Below are 18743 nucleotides of genomic sequence, written 5' to 3' on the forward strand. Positions count from 1 at the left end.
TTAGTGACAGGGATGCGTATCAGCAAGAGTGTGTACTATGCTGCTGCTTATCTGGACATTTTCCCTAATTTTTAAGTTTTTGACATTCTAACTTGTGTGGCTTTGCCCCGCAAGTATGGTTTTAAAATTTGTGGGGTCCCAAGATGCATTGTTAAGATGAAGTCCTACGGGTTAGGTTAAAGGGCTATTTTCTTTCAGGCAATTAATACTTTGTCACAGAAGTAATTATGTCAACTTGAGCATTATTTTAAGCAGCGCTTACGATTAGTTTGTCTAGGAAATGACTTAATAATCAGTGAAACATTTTGGTATCTAAAATATGCCTTTAATATTTTGAGCATTGAAACAATAGGTTTGACAGGTACATTTTAAAATATTTGAGATTTGGACTCCAGTGACAATGTATGGGGAAGACATGGACAAGATGGCTCCCAGGGCCCATCAGTGGAAAAGGTGGCAGAGACGGCCTCTAGGACTCTGGACCACTTCACTAACAGCTGAGATGCTTACAGCACCTTGGTGGCAGAATTTAACAAACACTGATTGGTTGTGTCGGATATCTCCAAGAGGCCTTGGTTACCATTTATTTAGTTTTGGAGAGGACCAACAAAACTGTAAAGTGGTGACATGGAGGTGTTGCCTTGTGTTACACCAATCTTCTCAAATATCCAGACTAGTGCACGCTTGTGGATTTCACAATTTTCGAGGCATAGTGACCAGATTGCCTCTAAAGCGCTGACAGCCAAAGTGAATGACCTGGAGAATCATTCCAGGAGGCAAATATCTAAGTTGCGGGGCTGTCAGAGTGGATAGGGGCCCAACCTTTGGAGATGTTTGGGAAGATGAGTGGTGGAGGATAGACTCCCCTCCTGAACTGGACCCAGCCCACTGGACACTTCAACGGTCCAAAGATGTGCCCGTTAGGTGGATTAACCATGCTAAATTGCCCCTTGGTGTCCAAAAGGTTAGGTGAGATTACTGTGTTATGGGTATAGGGTGGAGCCATGGGTTTAAGTAGAATGCTCTTTCTAAGGGCCGGTGCAGACTCTGTGGGCCAAATGGCATCCTTCACTAGATTCTAACAAGCCTTGTCACAGCGAGCAATAATCGTGAAATTTCACCGTTTCCACGGAAAAGAGTGGGTCCTGAGATGGAGCATCGCAACCACAATTGGGAAGGCCAGGCCATCAGGTTTTACCAGGATGTGGGAGGGGAGCTGGCAAAGAAGCTGCTGCGTTCAATAAGGCCAACGCTGCCCAGCACAATACTTCTTTGATGCATGGGTGAGGCGGATTCTTTTGTGAAGTGTATTTGAATATTGGGGGTGGACATGTTGGTATGTGGAATTTTCAGAGTTCCTTGTCCATGTTTGCATTTTTCTGTTCTTGTTTGTGTTGACTGTTTTGCAAATTGGACTTGGATGATGGGGTGTTTAGTTTTGGATGGGGTTTTGTGTTATTCTAATTGTTGTGATAATATATAAAACTCCCTGTTGGAGTACTATTTTGTTCAAGGCGTTTTTATACCTTGTGTCTTTTTTGTCTTCACTCCAAGCGTGACCCTCCCTGCTAGCTGAAGAGTTAGCTAATGGGAGTGGTGCTGAGGGGTTGATTGCAGCTCATTTTAGATATTGAGCTTTGTGTTTTATTAGGAGTAGGCTTTAATTTATGTTCCCTGTACTGTTTTCTGTATGCATATTTGGATGCAGTAGTGTCGGAGGACGGCGAGTAGGAGGGGAGGGGGCAGGGGTAGTTTGCTGACAGTCGATGTAGATCTCACTTTGTTTAATCTTGCTAGTGGGTTAGGTGGCCATCTTGGATGGGCCTGGTTGCTCTACCTTCTATGTAACTGTTGGGTAATCTGTCCTGGGGTAATCTCTCTTGGTGGAAATGACTCCAGATCAAGGAGGGTTGGGAGACTCCCAATTCGTTTGGTCACCTGGAACGTCAGTTGAATGGCCTAGTGAAAATGTTGAGGTTATATGCCTACAGATGTGGGGTGGGTGGGGCACATTTTTTAAATTTAGGCTTTGATGGTAAAGCCTGGTGTGGTAATTTTAAACAATAAAAGGGTTCTATTTTCTGCTGTAAAGATCTTGGCTGACCCCAGTGGTAGACATGTTATTATCTATGAATCTTTGGCGGGCACCTCGGTGGTCCTGGTTTAATGTCCATGCTCCAAACTGGGACAACAACGGATTTTATTAATAAGCTGCTGTCCTCCATCTCTGATTCAGATTTGCTTCAGCTTATTTTGGGGGGCTAACTTAAACTGTGTTCTGGTTCCCAGCCAGAGTGGACCAACCAAGGTCCAAATCTCCTGACTCCCATCAGGGGTGGCCAGGGAGGGCAGCACGGTGGCCTAGTGGTTAGCACAGCTGCCTCACTGCGCGAGGTCCCAGGTTCGATCCCGGCTCTGGGTCACTGTCCGTGTGGAGTTTGCACATTCTCCCCGTGTCTGCGTGGGTCTCACCCCCGCAACCCAAAAAGATGTGCAGGGTAGGTGTATTGGCCACGCTAAATTGGCCCTTAATTGGAAAACATAATTGGGCAATCTAAATTTATTTTAAAGGGTGGCATGGGTGATGTTGGATTTCATGTCTCAGATTTTGGGGGAGGGGTAGGTTGTACCCAGGTGATAAAAGATTTTTTCTTCTTTTCCCATGTGCACCAGGTATACTCGTGTATCGATTTTTGTGGTGGATGGGCATTCCCTATCTTTGGTGGGGGGACCGGGTTACTCTGATTTGTGATTTCCGGCCATGCTTCACATTTGCATTTAGTTGGTTTGGCACGCGAGCGGTCCCTCCCAGCGTCACCATGGAGATTGGATATGCATTATTAATGGACAAGAGATTTTGTGAATGCATATCCACCACCATTGGGGATTATATTAAATTTATTAAAAGTGAGTATCTCCTCTTCAAGCTGTGGGAAGGCCTTAAGGTGGTTATCAGGGGGAGATCATTTCCTCCAAAGTGCACATGGAAAAGACAGGGTGGAACGGCAGAAGCTGGTGGACTCCACCCTTGATTTGAGGTTGACCATCAGTACTCCTTTCCGCCCCTGAGTTATTGGCAAGCAGGAAAAAGTTGCAGACACCATTTGAATTTTCAACTGATCAGACGGCTGGCCAGCTGCGAAGTTTGAGGGGTGTATTTTATGAACACTGGGAGAATGTCAGTCGCCTCAGCTCACTGGCTTTCTGCAAGATTGCGCTGGTACAGGACTAAGAGTAGATTCCGCCCCGTCTCCGGTCAATGTGGTTTTGAAACATTTTATCGGGTTCTCTCGATCTGAGCCTCCGTTGGAGAGTTTGGCCATGATAGATTTTTTTGGATGGTTTGTCCACCCCAGTGGTGGAGCGAGGTGTGAAGAGTTGGACCCAGAGGAAATTAGGAAATGCATTGGTTCCTGGCCCTGATGGCTTCCCCCAGTGAGTTTTAGAAGAAGTTTGGGGAGCTTCTAAATTTAGATATGTTTAGCGACTCCTTGTCCTTTACCCTCACGCAGACCTCTATTTCCTTAATGCATAAGAAAGATGAGGACCCTACAGAGTGTGTCGTACCAACCTATTTCACTTCTAAATGCAGATGCTAAGTTACTTGCAAATGTGCTGGCACTCTGGTTGGAGCCCTGCCTCCCAGAAGTGATCTTGGAGGTCCAGACAGGCTTCGTCAAGTGTCGGCAATTGTCATCCAATATACTTTGTCTATTAAATGTTGTCCCCTTTCCCTTTATCGGTGTCCGAACCAGACGTGATTGTTTCCCTAGATGCTGAAAAGGTGTTTGATGGGGTGAAGTGGGGATGTCTCTGAGATTCTTGAGAGGTTTGGATTTGGACAAAAATTTATGTCCTGGATTTGTTAGGTCCCCCACTGCTAGTGTCCACACAAATGCTTTGAATTCAACTTGCTCCCGAATAGGGCACGATGCAGTGATGTCCATCGTCTCCACTCAAGTTTTCTCTAGCAATAGAACAACTTGCCATAGTGATGAGGTCTTCCAGTAAGTGGAGGAGGATCAATTGGGATGGGGTGGAGCATTTTATGTCCTTGTACACGGATGACCTGCTTCTTTATACTACAGACACAGCATCCTCTATGGATGAGATAATTAAGCTGTTTGGGAGCGTTGGTACCTTCTCTGGGTATAAATCAGCGGAGTCTGCTCTGTTGAACAAGGTAACGCTGAAATGGTAGGGTGAACTGGGTCCCATTCTGGATGATGTTTGGAACGAGGCTCTTCACAGGGTCAACTCCACATCCTCATGTGCTCGACTGGGTCAGATCCAATTTATGGGATCATCTGACCAGGGTGAGGATGAGTGGACTTTTCTCTGTGGTGGAGGACAGGTGAAAGCATTGTTCTCTGGTGCCGACTAACCACACTCATGTTCTTGTCTTGTTCCAAGTTCATAAGCCTTTTGGGTTTTTTCTTCACCATGTCAGAAATACTTTGATCTGGAGCCATGTCTGCTGGTGGCATTTTTGGGGTATCAGTCTCGCCAGTGGTGCAGGTGGGGGTGAAGGCAGGTGTCCGCGACTTTGCAATGTTAATAGTCCGGTGACGAGTCCTGCTTGGGTGGAGGTCGCCTATTCTGCCCAGGGCCTCGGCTTAGTTGCGTGAACTCATAGAACATAGAACATAGAACAGTACAGCACAGAACAGGCCCTTCGGCCCTCAATGTTGTGCCGAGCCATGATCACCCTACTCAAACCCACGTATCCACCCTATACCCGTAACCCAACAACCCCCCCTTAACCTTACTTTTATTAGGACACTACGGGCAATTTATCATGGCCAATCCACCTAACCCGCACATCTTTGGACTGTGGGAGGAAACCGGAGCACCCGGAGGAAACCCACGCACACAGGGGGAGGACGTGCAGACTCCACACAGACAGTGACCCAGCCGGGAATCGAACCTGGGACCCTGGAGCTCATCATTCTTACATTTGGAGAAGGTCAAGCACACCATTAGGAGGTCGGTAGAAAGGTTCTACCTAAGATGGCAGCCACTTGTTTCCTTTTTTTAAAGAACTAGTCACTGTTGGTTGTTAGGTGGGGGTTAAGTTAATTTGTACTTTTGACTGTCGAGCTCTTTGATATTGTAATTTGGGTTAATTATTTTATATTGAGGGCAGCACGGTGACGCAGTGGTAGCCTTGCTGCCTCACTGCGCGAGGTCCCAGGTTCGATCCCGGCTCTGGGTCACTGTCCCTGAGGAGTTTGCACATTCTCCCCGTGTCTGCGTGGGTTTCGCCCCCACAACCCAAAAATGTGCAGAGTAGGTGGATTGGCCACTCTAAATTGCCCCTTAATTGGAAAAAATGAATTGGGTACTCTATATTTTAAAAAAAATTAAAAATTTGTCAGGTGATATACCTTTTTATTCATTCATGGAATGTGTGTTGCTGACAATGTCAGCATTTGTTACCCTTTAATTTCTATAGTCCGTATGTTGTAAAATACACTCAGTGCTGTTGGAATAGTAGTTGTGGGGCATTGATTATGGCTCCCAAGTCTTGATGGCATGTGACTAGGAGGGCAACCTGCAGGAAGTGGTATTCCCATGCACCTGCTGCTCTTGTCCTCGGAAGGTGCTGTCAGAGGAGACTTAGCTAGTTACTGCAATGCATCTTGCAGATGGTACATACTGCCGCAGTGTGTCTATGTTGGATGGGTTGTCTTGTTCTGGATGATATTGTGCTTTGAGAATGTATTGGAGCTGCACTCATCCAGGCAATTGGAAAGTATTCCTTCACGTTCCTGACTTCTGTCTTGTCAGTGGGAGTCAGGAGGTGAGTTACTCACTGCAGAATTCCCAACCTCTGGCCTGCTCTTGTATCCATAGTATTTATCTGGCTGGTTCAGTTCAGTTTTTTTTAAAAATAATTTTTATTGAGAAATTTTGATTTTATACAACAATAACGCACCTTAGTAAAATACCGAAAATAATAATATTAACAATCATATACATTCGCCCCATCCCCATGAACAACCCAGCATTTTAACAACAACGCAAATTAACACACTATAAAGTTACAGAATAAACACTACAATAATGCCCCCCCCCCCCCCCGGGTTGCTGCTGCTATTGACCCAGTTACCTATCTCTGAGCCAGGAAGTCCAGAAAAGGCTGCCACCGTTTATAGAACCCTTGTGTTGATCCTCTCAGGGCAAATTTGACCTTTTCCAATTTTATAAATCCCGCCATGTCACTGATCCAGGTCTCCACGCTTGGGGGCCTCGCATCCTTCCACTGTAGCAGAATCCTTCGACGGGCTACTAGGGACGCAAAGGCCAGGACCCCGGCCTCTTTCGCCTCCTGCACTCCCGGCTCCACCCCAACCCCAAAAATCGCGAGTCCCCACCCTGGCTTGACCCTGGATCCAACCACCCTCGACACCGTCCCCGCCACCCCCTTCCAGAATTCTTCCAGTGCTGGGCATGCCCAGAACATATGGGCGTGGTTCGCAGGACTCCCCGAACATCTGGTGCACCTGTCCTCACCCCCAAAGAACCTACTCATCCTAGTCCCGGACATGTGGGCCCGGTGCAGCACCTTAAATTGGATGAGACTAAGCCTCGCACATGAGGAGGAAGAGTTGACTCTCTCCAAGGCCTCTGCCCAAGTCCCGTCCTCTATCTGCTCCCCGAGTTCCTCCTCCCATTTAGCCTTCAGCTCCTCCACTGACGACGACTCCACCTCCTGCATTACCTTATAGATGTCAGACACCTTCCCCTCTCCGACCCACACCCCCGAAAGCACTCTGTCCATCGTCCCCTGCGAGGGCAGCAAAGGAAATCCCTCTACCTGTCGCCTAGCAAACGCCTTTACCTGCAGGTATCTGAACATGTTCCCCTGGGGAAGGCCAAATTTATCTTCCAGTTCCCCCAGGCCCGCAAACCTCCCGCCAATAAACAGGTCCCTCAATTTGCTGATGCCCGCCCGTTGCCATCCCCTGAATCCCCCATCCGTGTTCCCCGGGATGAACCGATGGTTGCCACCCAGTGGAGCCTCCATCGAGCCCCCTGTTTCCCCCTGATGCCGTCTCCACTGTCCCCAGATTCTTAGGGTCACCGCCACCACCGGGCTCGTGGTAAACCTCTTGGGGGAGAGCAGCAACGGTGCCGTTACCATGGCACCCAGGCTCGTACCTCTACATGACGCCATCTCCATTCTTTTCCACGCCGCCCCTCCCCCCTCCATCACCCATTTACGCACCATTGACACATTGGCTGCCCAATAGTACCCCAGAAGGTTGGGCAGCGCCAGCCCGCCTCTATCCCTTCCTCGCTCCAGGAACACCCTCCTCACTCTCGGAGTCCCATGTGCCCACACAAAGCTCAGAATACTGCCGGTCACTCTCCTAAAGAAGGCCCTGGGGATAAATATGGGCAGGCACTGAAAAAGGAACAAGAACCTTGGAAGCACTGTCATTTTGACGGACTGCACCCTCCCCGCCAACGACAATGGCAGCATGTCCCACCTCCTGAACTCCTCCATCATCTGATCTACCAGTCTGGTAAAGTTATGCTTGTGGAGAGTCCCCCAGTCCCTGGCCACTTGCACCCCCAGGTACCTAAAGCTCTCCCCTGCCCTCCTAAGCGGGAGCCTACCAATTCCTTCCTCCTGGTCTCCAGGGTGCACCACAAACACCTCGCTCTTGCCTAAGTTTAATTTATAACCTGAGAAGGTCCCAAACTCGGCTAGTAACTCCATCACTCCCGGCATCCCTCCCACCGGGTCCGCCACATACAGTAACAGGTCGTCGGCATACAACGACACCCTATGTTCCTCTCCACCTTGCACCAAGCCTCTCCACCTCTCTGAATCTCTCAATGCCATCGCCAGCGGCTCGATTGCCAGTGCAAACAACAAGGGGGACAAGGTGCAACCCTGCCTGGTCCCTCGGTAAAGCTGGAAGTACTCCGACCTCCTCCTATTTGTGGCCACGCACGCCATCGGGGCCTCATATAGCAGCCTTACCCATCTAATGAACCCATCACCAAATCCAAACCTCCCCAACACCTCCCATAGGTACCCCCACTCCACTCTATCAAAGGCCTTCTCCGTATCCAGCGCCACCACTATCTCTGCCTCCCCCTCAATCGCCGGCATCATAATGACATTCAGCAATCTCCGCACATTCGTGTTCAGCTGCCTTCCCTTCACAAAACCTGTCTGGTCCTCATGCACAACCCCTGGCACACAGTCCTCTATCCTGGTGGCCAGGATTTTTGCCAGCACCTTAGCATCCACGTTGAGGAGAGATATGGGCCTGTATGACCCACACTGCTGGGGGTCCTTGTCCTTTAAAATTAACGAGATCAGTGCCCGTGACATAGTCGGGGGCAAAGTCCCCCCTTCCCACGCTTCGTTGAGTGTCCGCACCAGCAAGGGGCCCACTAGGTGCACGAACGTTTTATAAAATTCCACCGGGAACCCATCCGGCCCCGGTGCCTTCCCTGACTGCATCTGCCCGATCCCCTTAACTAGCTCCTCCAGCTCAATCGGCGCACCCAGCCCCTCCACCTTCTCCTCCTGCACCTTCGGGAAAGAAAGCCCGTCGAGGAACCTCTTCATTCCCCCCCTCTCCCCTGTTGGCTCCGACCGGTACAGTTCCCCGTAAAAGTCCTTGAAGACCTCATTCACCTCTACCCCCTTCCGCACCACATTCCCACTCTTGTCTCTCACTCCAGCAATCTCCTTAGCCGCATCCCGCTTACGGAGCTGATGAGCCAGCATCCTACTCGCCTTTTCACCATGTTCGTACACTGCCCCTTGTGCCTTCCTCCACTGTGCCTCCGCCTTTCTAGTGGTCAGCAAATCAAATTTAGCCTGCAGGCTGCGCCTCTCCCCCAACAGTCCCTCCTCTGGTGCCTCTGCATACCTCCTGTCCACCTCCAGCATCTTTCCCACCAGTCTATCCCTCTCACTCCTCTCGCTCCTCTCCCTGTGTGCCCGGATGGATATCAGCTCCCCACGAATTACTGCCTTCAGGGCTTCCCAGACCATCCCCACCTGAACCTCCCCCGTATCATTCACCTCAAGGTACCCCTCAATACTTGCCTGGACCCTCCTACACACCACCTCCTCCGCCAACAACCCCACATCCAACCGCCACAACGGACGTTGGTCTCGCTCCTCTCCCATCTCCAACTCTATCCAATGCGGAGCGTGGTCGGAGATTGCAATGGCCGAATACTCGGCCTCCTCCACTCTCGGAATCAGTCCCCTACTCACCACGAAGAAATCTATCCGAGAGTAGACCCTATGTACGTGGGAGAAGAAAGAGTACTCGCGTGCCCTCGGCCTTACAAACCTCCATGGATCCACCCCACCCATCTGGTCCATAAACCCTCTCAGTACCTTGGCCGCCGCCGGCCTCCTACCTGTCCTAGAGCTGGACCGATCCAGTGAAGGATCCAACACCGTATTAAAGTCCCCCCCCTATGATCAGACCTCCCGCCTCCAGATCCGGGAACCGTCCCAACATACGCCTCATAAAGCCCGCATTGTCCCAATTTGGGGCATACACACTAGCCAGTACCACCTTCTCTCCTTGTAGCCTGCCCCTAACCATCACATACCTACCCCCCTTATCCGCCACCACCTCCGATGCCTCAAACAACACATTTTTCCCCACCAGAATCGCCACTCCCCGGTTCCTCACATCCAACCCCGAGTGGAAAACCTGCCCCACCCATCCCTTCCTCAGGCGGACCTGGTCCGCCACCCTCAGGTGGGTCTCCTGAAGCATTGCCACATCCGCCTTTAGCCCCTTCAGGTGAGCCAGTACCCTCGACCGCTTCACCGGCCCATTCAACCCTCTCACATTCCAGGTGACCAACCGGATCAGAGGGCGTCCCGCCCCCCTCCCCCGTCGGCTAGCCATAGCCCGTTGACTGCCCGCCCCAGGCCAGCACCCCCTGCTCGACCCCGTCCCCATAGCGACAACCCCTCACCTCTGTCCCCCCAGCCCCCACCAGCTCCTTCTTGACCCTACCAGCAGCAACCCGGTATTCCCCTTTTCCCCCCCTCCCTTCCCCCCCAGGCTAGGAACCCTCCCAGCCACGAACCGTCCTCCATTGTACTTCCGTGGGTCAGCTAACTTCTGACCCCGGAAACTCCCGCCAATAGCCCGACCCCTCCCGAAGTGGGATCATCCCCCAATCTATTCCCCCTCCTGGCACCACTCCAGCGCGGGGAAGAACCAGTTAAGGCCCCGCCTCCCCCGTCACCATCTCCACCCCCCAACCCCGCAGCACGGGAAACCAGAGGAAAGCCTGCGCTTTTGCACTGCCCCACCACACCCTTCTGACGCAGCTCCCAAATATCAGCCCCACTCCATACCCCCACTCCGGCATAGAATACAACATACCCCCCCGACCCTCCCCTCAAGATACACAGCCCAGACAATGTCCCACAGCACAAAAACAAAAACATAGCAGAACAACCCCTCCGTAAATAACCATATCGAAATTGCAAAAGTACTAAAACAAGAAGAAAACAACAGAAGAAAAAGAGAACACAGCAACAGCAGAATCCAGCGCTAATATCTTACAGCCGACCTCGCAACCCCCAACCCCTAGTTCAAGTCCAGTTTCTCCGTCCACACGAAGGCCCACGCCTGCTCCGGGGAATCGAAATAATAATGCCGGTCCGAATAAGTTACCCACAGGCGCGCGGGCGGCAACATTCCGAACTTTATCTTTTTTCTATAAAGCACGTCTTTCGTCCGATTAAATCCGGACTGCCGCTTAGCCACCTCCGCACTCCAGTCCTGGTAGATCCGCACTACCCCATTCTCCCAATTGCTGCTCTTCACCTTCTTGGCCCAGCGCAGCACGCACTCTCGATCACTGAACCGGTGGAACCTCACCAGCACCGCACGCGGGGGTTCATCTTCCTTGGGCCTCCTGGCCAGCACCCTGTGCGCTCCCTCCAGCTCCAAGGGCAAATGGAGAGATCCCGGCCCCCACTAGCGAATTCAGCATTACAGCCACATAGGCTGTCAGGTCCGATCCCTCCAGCCCCTCTGCAAGGCCCAAGATCCGCAGGTTTTTCCGCCTCATGCGGTGATCCAGCTCCTCAAAGCGTTCCTGCCACTTCTTGTGGAGTGCTTCGTGCCCCTCCACCTTACTCACGAGGACCACGGCCTCCTCCTCTCGTTCAATGGCCTGCGTCTGCAACTTCTTGATGGCAGCACCCTGGGTGGACTGAATCTCTGACAGCCTTCTGTTTGTTTCCTGCAGAGAGCTCAGTACTTCATCCTTGAATTCTTTAAAGCAGCGCAGGAGATCAGTTTGTTGTTTCTGGGCCCAGAGTCTCCATTCCTCTGGAGCTTTGTCGGTGGCCATCTTGGATCCCTTCCCCCGTTTTTTCTGAGGAGCTGCTGCTGTGTTTTTTCCACCTTTCCACTCCGAGTTCGAGTCATGGACTGCAGGGAAAGTCGTTCAGCACACCTTCCCCCACCGGGAGACGTCGAAAAATTTCCGTTTTGGGCTCTCAAAAGAGCCGAAAAATCTCTTTAAAACGGGAGCTTCCAAATGTGTGGCTTATTGCTGCATAACTGCCACTCGAAGTCCTTCAGTTCAGTTTTTGGTTACTAACCCCACGATCGTGATGGTGGGGGATTCAGCAATGTCATAGGTGGTTAGATTCTCTCTGGAAATAGGGTTGCACAGTGGGTAGCACTGTTGCTTCACAGCTCCAGGGTCCCTGGTTCGATTCCCAGCTTGGGTCACTGTGTGGAGTCTGCATGTTCTCCCCGTGTCTGTGTGGGTTTCCTCCGGGTGCTCCGGTTTCCTCCCACAAGTCCCCGACGTGCTGTTGGTAATTTGGGCATTCTGAATTATTCCGCTGTATACCCGAACAGGTGCCGGAATGTAAAGACTAAATTTTAAAAAGCAGTTTATTATGTCAGAATTCTGGGAGGGAAGGTCTCAGACTCCGCAGCCTTTGACAGCACCTTCCCTCACTTGAGCTAAAGCTCACACGGATATAATATACAGATTCAAGGGGTGGAATTAGTTGTTTTCTCATTTACATACAATCAATCAACTATATTCATGTCACACATTATATGCAGTCAATCATTACATATATGGTTAAAGTGGGTGTCATTAATATCACAAAATAGCTAACAGCCATTTTGTGTCTTTTCTGGTATTAACAGCATTGTGTATACACTATCTATTTCTACAAATTGCCTCTTCTAAACAGGCATCTAAGCCAATGAGTACCTTTTTGTTTCATCAGAACTATTCAAAAGTAATATCGGAGCACAAATGTAGTTACAGGGCCACCTATAATTTATATCATAGTCCAGTATCACAAAATGCCCTCCAACAGAAACCAAATAAGAACAAATTGGTCACTGGGATTATTCACCTGGTTTAAACCTTTCTCCTTATATAAAATCCATGTCAAGTGACACCACCCCTCTGAATTGGTAATTGTTCAGTGCAAACTGATTCTACGGTGAACAAAATTTTAAAATAACCCAATTAAATGATTAAACGTAACACTGAATCAATGATTATATATTGTAGGCAGTAACGTATTTGTAAAATATTTTCTTCTTCCAGTACTATTACAATGCACAGACTCAGCAGTACATGTATTGGGATGGAGAGAAACAAACCTATTTGCCTGCTCCAGATCAAACTGCACAGCAGAACAAATCAAACCCCGGGACTAAAAGCAAAGAGGGAAAAGAGAAGAAGGAAAAGCCAAAGAGCAGGACAGCACAACAGGTGAGAATTTTGTGAGCAGCTTATGAACACTAATGGATTTGTTTTCCCCCCTCAATTATTCATTGCTGCTGCAACACATTAATTGTTTTTGCACCAGTGGAACTTTTACTGGGATGTACCGGAAGGTGATGAATGAATTACTACCAGAGTTTACTTTGGTTACTTCTCCTTGTGGGGAATTCCTAGCCCTCTGCTTCGTGCTAAAACCCTGAGAATTTCTGTACATGCTAGTTTGGCATTTAAAAAACCTGCATTGATAGTGTGCTGCCCTTGTATTTGATGGGTATGTGGAAGCTAAAGATGGCATGTCAGTGAAGAGTTTTTTCCCCTTTCACCTGTAGATTGCCAAAGACATGGAGCGATGGGCTAAGAGTCTGAACAAACAGAAAGATAATGTCAAAACCGCCTTGCAGATGATTGCATCTAAAGAAGAAGAGAGGCGAGAATCTGCAGCAGCTGATGCAGGATTTGCTTTGTTTGAGAAAAGGGTACGATTGTGGAATTCAAAAGTTGGACGCATTTCTTTTGTTGCGGGGATGGGGTGAGGGAGGATGCCTGAATATAAGGGAATGCAGAAAGAGCTGAAGGTGGATAAGGAAAATAGAGGGTGAATGAGGACAGAATCTCAAAAAAAAAGGTTTTCTGCAAATGCAAAAAATAAAATTATGATGTGGCACCCCCTGAGAGAAGAGTCACTTCGATAACAAACTGAAGGACCAGTACTTTGCTTCTGTTTACAAAAAGGAAACTTGAGGAGATAAATCCTGGATTGGTTTAAATTTTGAGATTAGAAATGCCGTAATAAGACAATATGCAATTAAAGATGACAAATTACTGGGTTCTAATAGGATTATATGAAAATCATGAAGGAAATTGGGGAATAAATAATACAAATTATATTTTTAGGTTCTATTGTAATATCTATTTTCAAACAGTGCCAAACTGGGTGATAAGAGGCCAGCTAGTTTAAAGGCTACAACATGACCCCACCATAGATAATAGTAATCGCTTATTGTCACGTTGGCTTCAATAAAGTTACTGTGGAAAGCCCCTAGTCGCCGCATTCCGGCGCCTGTTCGGGGAGGCCGGTGTGGGATTTGAACCCGCGCTGCTGCCTTGTTCTGCATTACAACCCAGCTGTTTAGTCCACTGTGCTAAATCAGCCCATTAACCAGATGTTCATGAAGGGGTGGCACAGTGGTTAGCACTGCAGCCTACGGTGCTGAGGACCCGGGTTCGAATCCCGGCCCTGGGTCACTGTCCATGTGGAGTTTGTATATTCTCCCTGTGCCTGTCGGTTTCACCCCCACAACCCAAAAATGTGCAGGTTAGGTGAATTGGCCACACTAAATTGCCCCTTAATTGGAAAAAAATTATAATTGGGTTTTCAAGTTTTAAAAAATGTAGTAGTTAACGAAGGAGTTGCTCCATATCTGGATTGGAGGGGGGGGGGGGGGGGGGGGGGAGGGAGAGAGAGAAGCAGCAGCCATTGTTGATTTCAGAAAAGGGTGGTTGTTAGAGAAGCCTTGATAGTTTGATGAGCAAATGGATATGAGGGTAATGCAGTGGGTGTGTACACTGACTTTCAGAAAGCCTTTGAAAAATTATTGTACTGGAGAATAAGTTGTGAAATTAGGGACAGGGTAGCAAGATTTACAGTGCACGAGTGGGTGGCAGCCACAAAGTTCTTGCCTGGTTCTGCTGTTCACTATGTGCATCAATCATTTGAGTATAGATCTAAGACAGTGGTGCCCAGATTTGTGGATTACAAAGGAGGCATAATGTAATGACCAATACCGAGGACTGAAGAAACATTAAGGAGATATTGATAAGATGGTGGAGTGGACACTTGAATGGTAAATGTCATTCAGTGTCCTAAATGTGGGGTAGTATGTTTTTAAAATTATTATGGGGCAAGACGAGATGGTCTGTGAGAGCAGATGGTTTTAGGGGCATCGGGGCTGACAAGCCATTAAAAGCAGTACCTCGTGTAGAGAAGACAATAAGACGGTAATGGAATACTTTGTTTTATGGTAAGGCGTACAGAATTAGAGATATAATTGTGAATTCGTGCAACCACATTTAGAATACTGTATGCTTTTTTGGACTCCATGCTACAGGAAGAATGTTGGGACAATGGAGAGAAAGCAATGCGGATTCACTAAGGTGCTACCTGCTCGGAGAGAGTGCAAAGAAAAACTTGCATTCAGCTGTCTTTGCTAGGGCAGAGGGCCTTACATAAAGATGTTTTTTTTAAATGAAGATATGTGACAAAGATAAAAGTGCAATGTCAGTGGTTGAAGGATCTAGAATGAGGGGATACAAATGTGAGATTTAGGACAGAGAGACACACCCTATTTGTATTGTAATTCTTTGTAATCCACTGAGGGTTCCTAGTGGCTGATGGTAAGTACTTCATCGCTAAAACACTTGCTGCAAAAGGCTGCAACTTTGTTGCACAGCCAGATTGTGTCCTAAAATATCCATCATTCCTGCCTTCAATTCTCTCCTCAAATGTTCTTCAAAGCTGCAATAATTTAATGGGTATTAAACTCATCTGTTACAGGGGATGATGGAACGGCAGCCAATGGTACTAGAACCGTTCAGTGGTTTAGTGGAGCACCTACGAGATGATGATGAAAGTCCATTAAAGGTTTGAATATCTTCCAAGTCTCAGTTGCTTGCTTCTTTTTTAAACCATCAGTTTAGCTGCCTGAGGTGACTGGCTGACGACCATTTAATTGCCCTTCGCTGGTGCAAATTCTGCTAAGTGATGCATATCTTTGGAAAAGGGGGCGGCATGTGGCGCAGTGGTTAGCACGGGGACTGCGGCGCTGAGGACCCAGGTTCGAATCCCGATCCAGAGTCACGTCCGTGTGGAGTTTGCACATTCTCCCCTTGTCTGCGTAGGTTTCACCCCCACAACCTAAAGATGTGCAGGTTAGGTGGATTGGACACACTAAATTGCTTCTTAATTGGGGAAAAAAGTAATTGGGGACTCTAAATTTTTTTTTTAGAAATCTTTAGAACAGGGTAATGCCTCATGATTTTTATCCTTTGTGACGATGGTCATGGAAAGGTACCAGAAATACAAACTGTTGGAGGACAACCATGACCACACTTTGATCCATTTGAAGCCAGCTGAAATTTGAAATTTTGACCCGAAGGTAGAAATGGACCTGGAATTGTATAAAACAACAGTTTGAAAGATCATTATTTTTCCTTTATATGCCATAGCTTGCTACATTGATGTATGCCATTTTGCTGAGTGTTGAGATTTCCTCAACCCGTAAACTCCAACTGAACTATTAAAGCCAACTCCACTTTCTCAGTTTGCATATGAGAATATACAAAATCGGTGAGCGGCACGGTGGTGCAGTGAGGGTGCTGCCTCAGTGCCAAGGACCCAGGTTCGATCATGGCCCCGGGTCACCGTCTGTGTGGAGTTTGCACATTCTCCCTGTGTCTATGTGGGTCTCACTCCTACAACCCAAAGATGTGCAGGGCAGGTATATTGGCCACACTAAATTACCCCTTAATTGGGGAAAAAAAAAGTGGGTACATTAAATAACTTATTTTAAATGAGAATATACAAAACCATAATGAAATTAGATGACATAAATCAATAGTTATTTTTTAAGTGCAGGTGGATTTTGTTAATTAAATGATTCTGGTTTATGCAATTGGGAGTTTAGGTTTTTTAAATCTCATCTCAAATGTAAGTTAACAATACTTCTGTAATGTTCTTGTCTTCACTTCAATTTCTGCTGTACTTCTGCGCTAATATGAAAGGCTGACATGATAGGCAGAGAAATCAAAGGCCAGAATCAGATACGGATACAGTAAAAATATAATGGACGGGACAAGGAACGTTAAAAGGACTAGCCTTAAGATTTTGTACCTGAACACTCGGAACATTGAAAATAAAATGGATGAATTAGTTGCGCAGATAGATATGAAGGGTATGGTATAGTTGGGATTATGGAGGCATGGCTCCAAGGTGACCAAGAGCAGCCTTCTCGAGGGTCAACCGACGGAAAGCCACTGGCCCGGGTGAGCACTCTGGTCTTGCACGGATCAGTTGGCGGGGTATTCGCAGACATCTTCAACCTCTCTTTACAACAATCTGAGGTCCCTATCTGCTTCAAGAAGACGACCATCATCCCTCAACCCAAAAAAAGTCAAGCAGCGTGCCTTAATGACTAGTGTCCAGTGGTTCTGACATCTATCATCGTGAAGTGCTTCGAAAGGTTAATCATGGCACGAATCAACTCCAGCCTCCCGGATTGCCTTGATCCACTACAGTTCACCTACCGCTGCAACAGGTCCTCAGCAGATGCCATGGCCCTACACTCTACCCTGGAACACCTAGATAACAAAGACACCCATGTCAGACTCTTTTTTTTTTATCGACTACAGCTCAGCCGTCAACACCATTATTCCTTCAAAACTCATCTCCAAACTCCTTGGCCTCGGCTCCTCCCTCTGCGACTGGATCCTGAACTTTCTAACCTACAGCCAGACAGTAAAGAAGGCAAATGGTATGATGGTCTTCATAGCGAGAGGATTTGAGTAAAGGAATAGGGATGTTTTTCTGCAACTGTAGAGGACGTTGCTGAGGCCACACCTGGAGTATTGTTTTGGTGTCCTTATCTGAGGAAGGATGTTCTTGCTATGAAGTGCAGCGAAGGTTTACCAGGCTGATTCATAGGATGGTGGGACTGTCCTATGAGGAGAGACTGAAGTCAGTTAGGATTATGTTCATTGGAGTTTAGGAGTGAGAGGATTGCATAGAAACTTATAAGATTCGAACAGGATTAGAAATGGTAGGTTCAGGAAGAATGTTCCCAATGCTGGGGAGTCCAGAACTAGGGGTCATAGTTTGAGGATAACTGAGGTGAGGAGAAATTTCTTCATCCAGCGAGTGGCGAATCTGTGGAATTCACTACCACAAAAGTAGTTGAGGCCAGAATGTTGTGTAATTTCAAGAAGGAATTAATATAGCTCTTGAAGGCTAAAGGGATCAAGGGATATGGGGGTGGGGTGAGAGAGAGATAGGATCAGCGTGTTGAATTTGGTGATCAGCCATGATAATGATTGGTGGAGCAGGCTCAAAGGGCCAAATGGCCTACTCCAATTTTCTATGTAATGTAAGACTGTCATTTGTGGTGCACAATTATCTTGTCAGTTTTCATTATCCACAAGATTTCATTGAAAAGGTGTCATTTGTTCTGAAATATGCATATTTTGAACTGAACCTTGGTGTCTACTTTGTAGAGAAAGTCAAGCCCACCACAGGGACTTGTGGCATCATACAGTGGAGAGAGTGATGACGAAGAGCAAGAGACAGTTCAAGACCTGGAAGAAAGGCTGACAGATTGGAACAAAATAGCTTGTCTACTGTGCCGAAGGCAGTTTCCTAACAAAGAGGCACTTACCCGGCATCAGCAACTCTCTGACCTGCACAGGGTAATGAGAACAAAATTAATAATCATTGTGTAAATAATGTGTAAAATCAATGTAGGTTCATGACACAAAGCACTTTAGTTGACTGAATTCTCATTTTGATCATCTATGTTGTGCCACCTTGATATTGAGTTTTACAATAATTTTACTTGCTGTTCGTTTGGTCTATGATGAGAAAACATGCACCACACTGATATTAAAGATGCATCAAAATGAATCTGAGACAAACGATTGAGAGAGAATCCTGGAATGAGTGGTTTGCCTTCAGTTTAAAATTTTGCAATGGTATAAAGCCTTAGAGTTAAACTCTACCCAAAGTATAAGCTATGGACAAAATCCTCTTTTGTACCCTGCATCCATTAGGAATTTGGTAAATTTACAAAACTTTTAAAATCTAATCCTATTTACACTAATAGAAGGACAGTTTTTTTGGGGGTTTTTTTGCTGCTAGTTCTACCAAATATAATTGACTTTTGGCTTGCCTGTCACCTCTGCGAATGATGTACAAG

At 47.5% G+C, this 18743-nt stretch overlaps 1 protein-coding gene across 4 annotated transcripts in view; it reads left to right on the plus strand.

The window, feature by feature from the left end:
• LOC119973853 (RNA-binding protein 5-like) overlaps positions 1–18743 on the plus strand; it is a 60555-nt gene that overhangs the window by 34619 nt on the left and 7193 nt on the right. For all 4 annotated transcript variants that reach the window (XM_038812338.1, XM_038812339.1, XM_038812340.1 and 1 more), the window contains 4 exons: positions 12601–12768; positions 13110–13256; positions 15335–15421; positions 18046–18237. In XM_038812338.1, the coding sequence (XP_038668266.1) occupies positions 12601–12768; positions 13110–13256; positions 15335–15421; positions 18046–18237 (594 nt within the window). The remainder of the gene's footprint in view (positions 1–12600; positions 12769–13109; positions 13257–15334; positions 15422–18045; positions 18238–18743) is intronic.

Source organism: Scyliorhinus canicula, chromosome 11, assembly GCF_902713615.1.
Source record: "Scyliorhinus canicula chromosome 11, sScyCan1.1, whole genome shotgun sequence".
In the NCBI taxonomy this organism is placed as follows: Eukaryota; Metazoa; Chordata; class Chondrichthyes; order Carcharhiniformes; family Scyliorhinidae; genus Scyliorhinus; species Scyliorhinus canicula.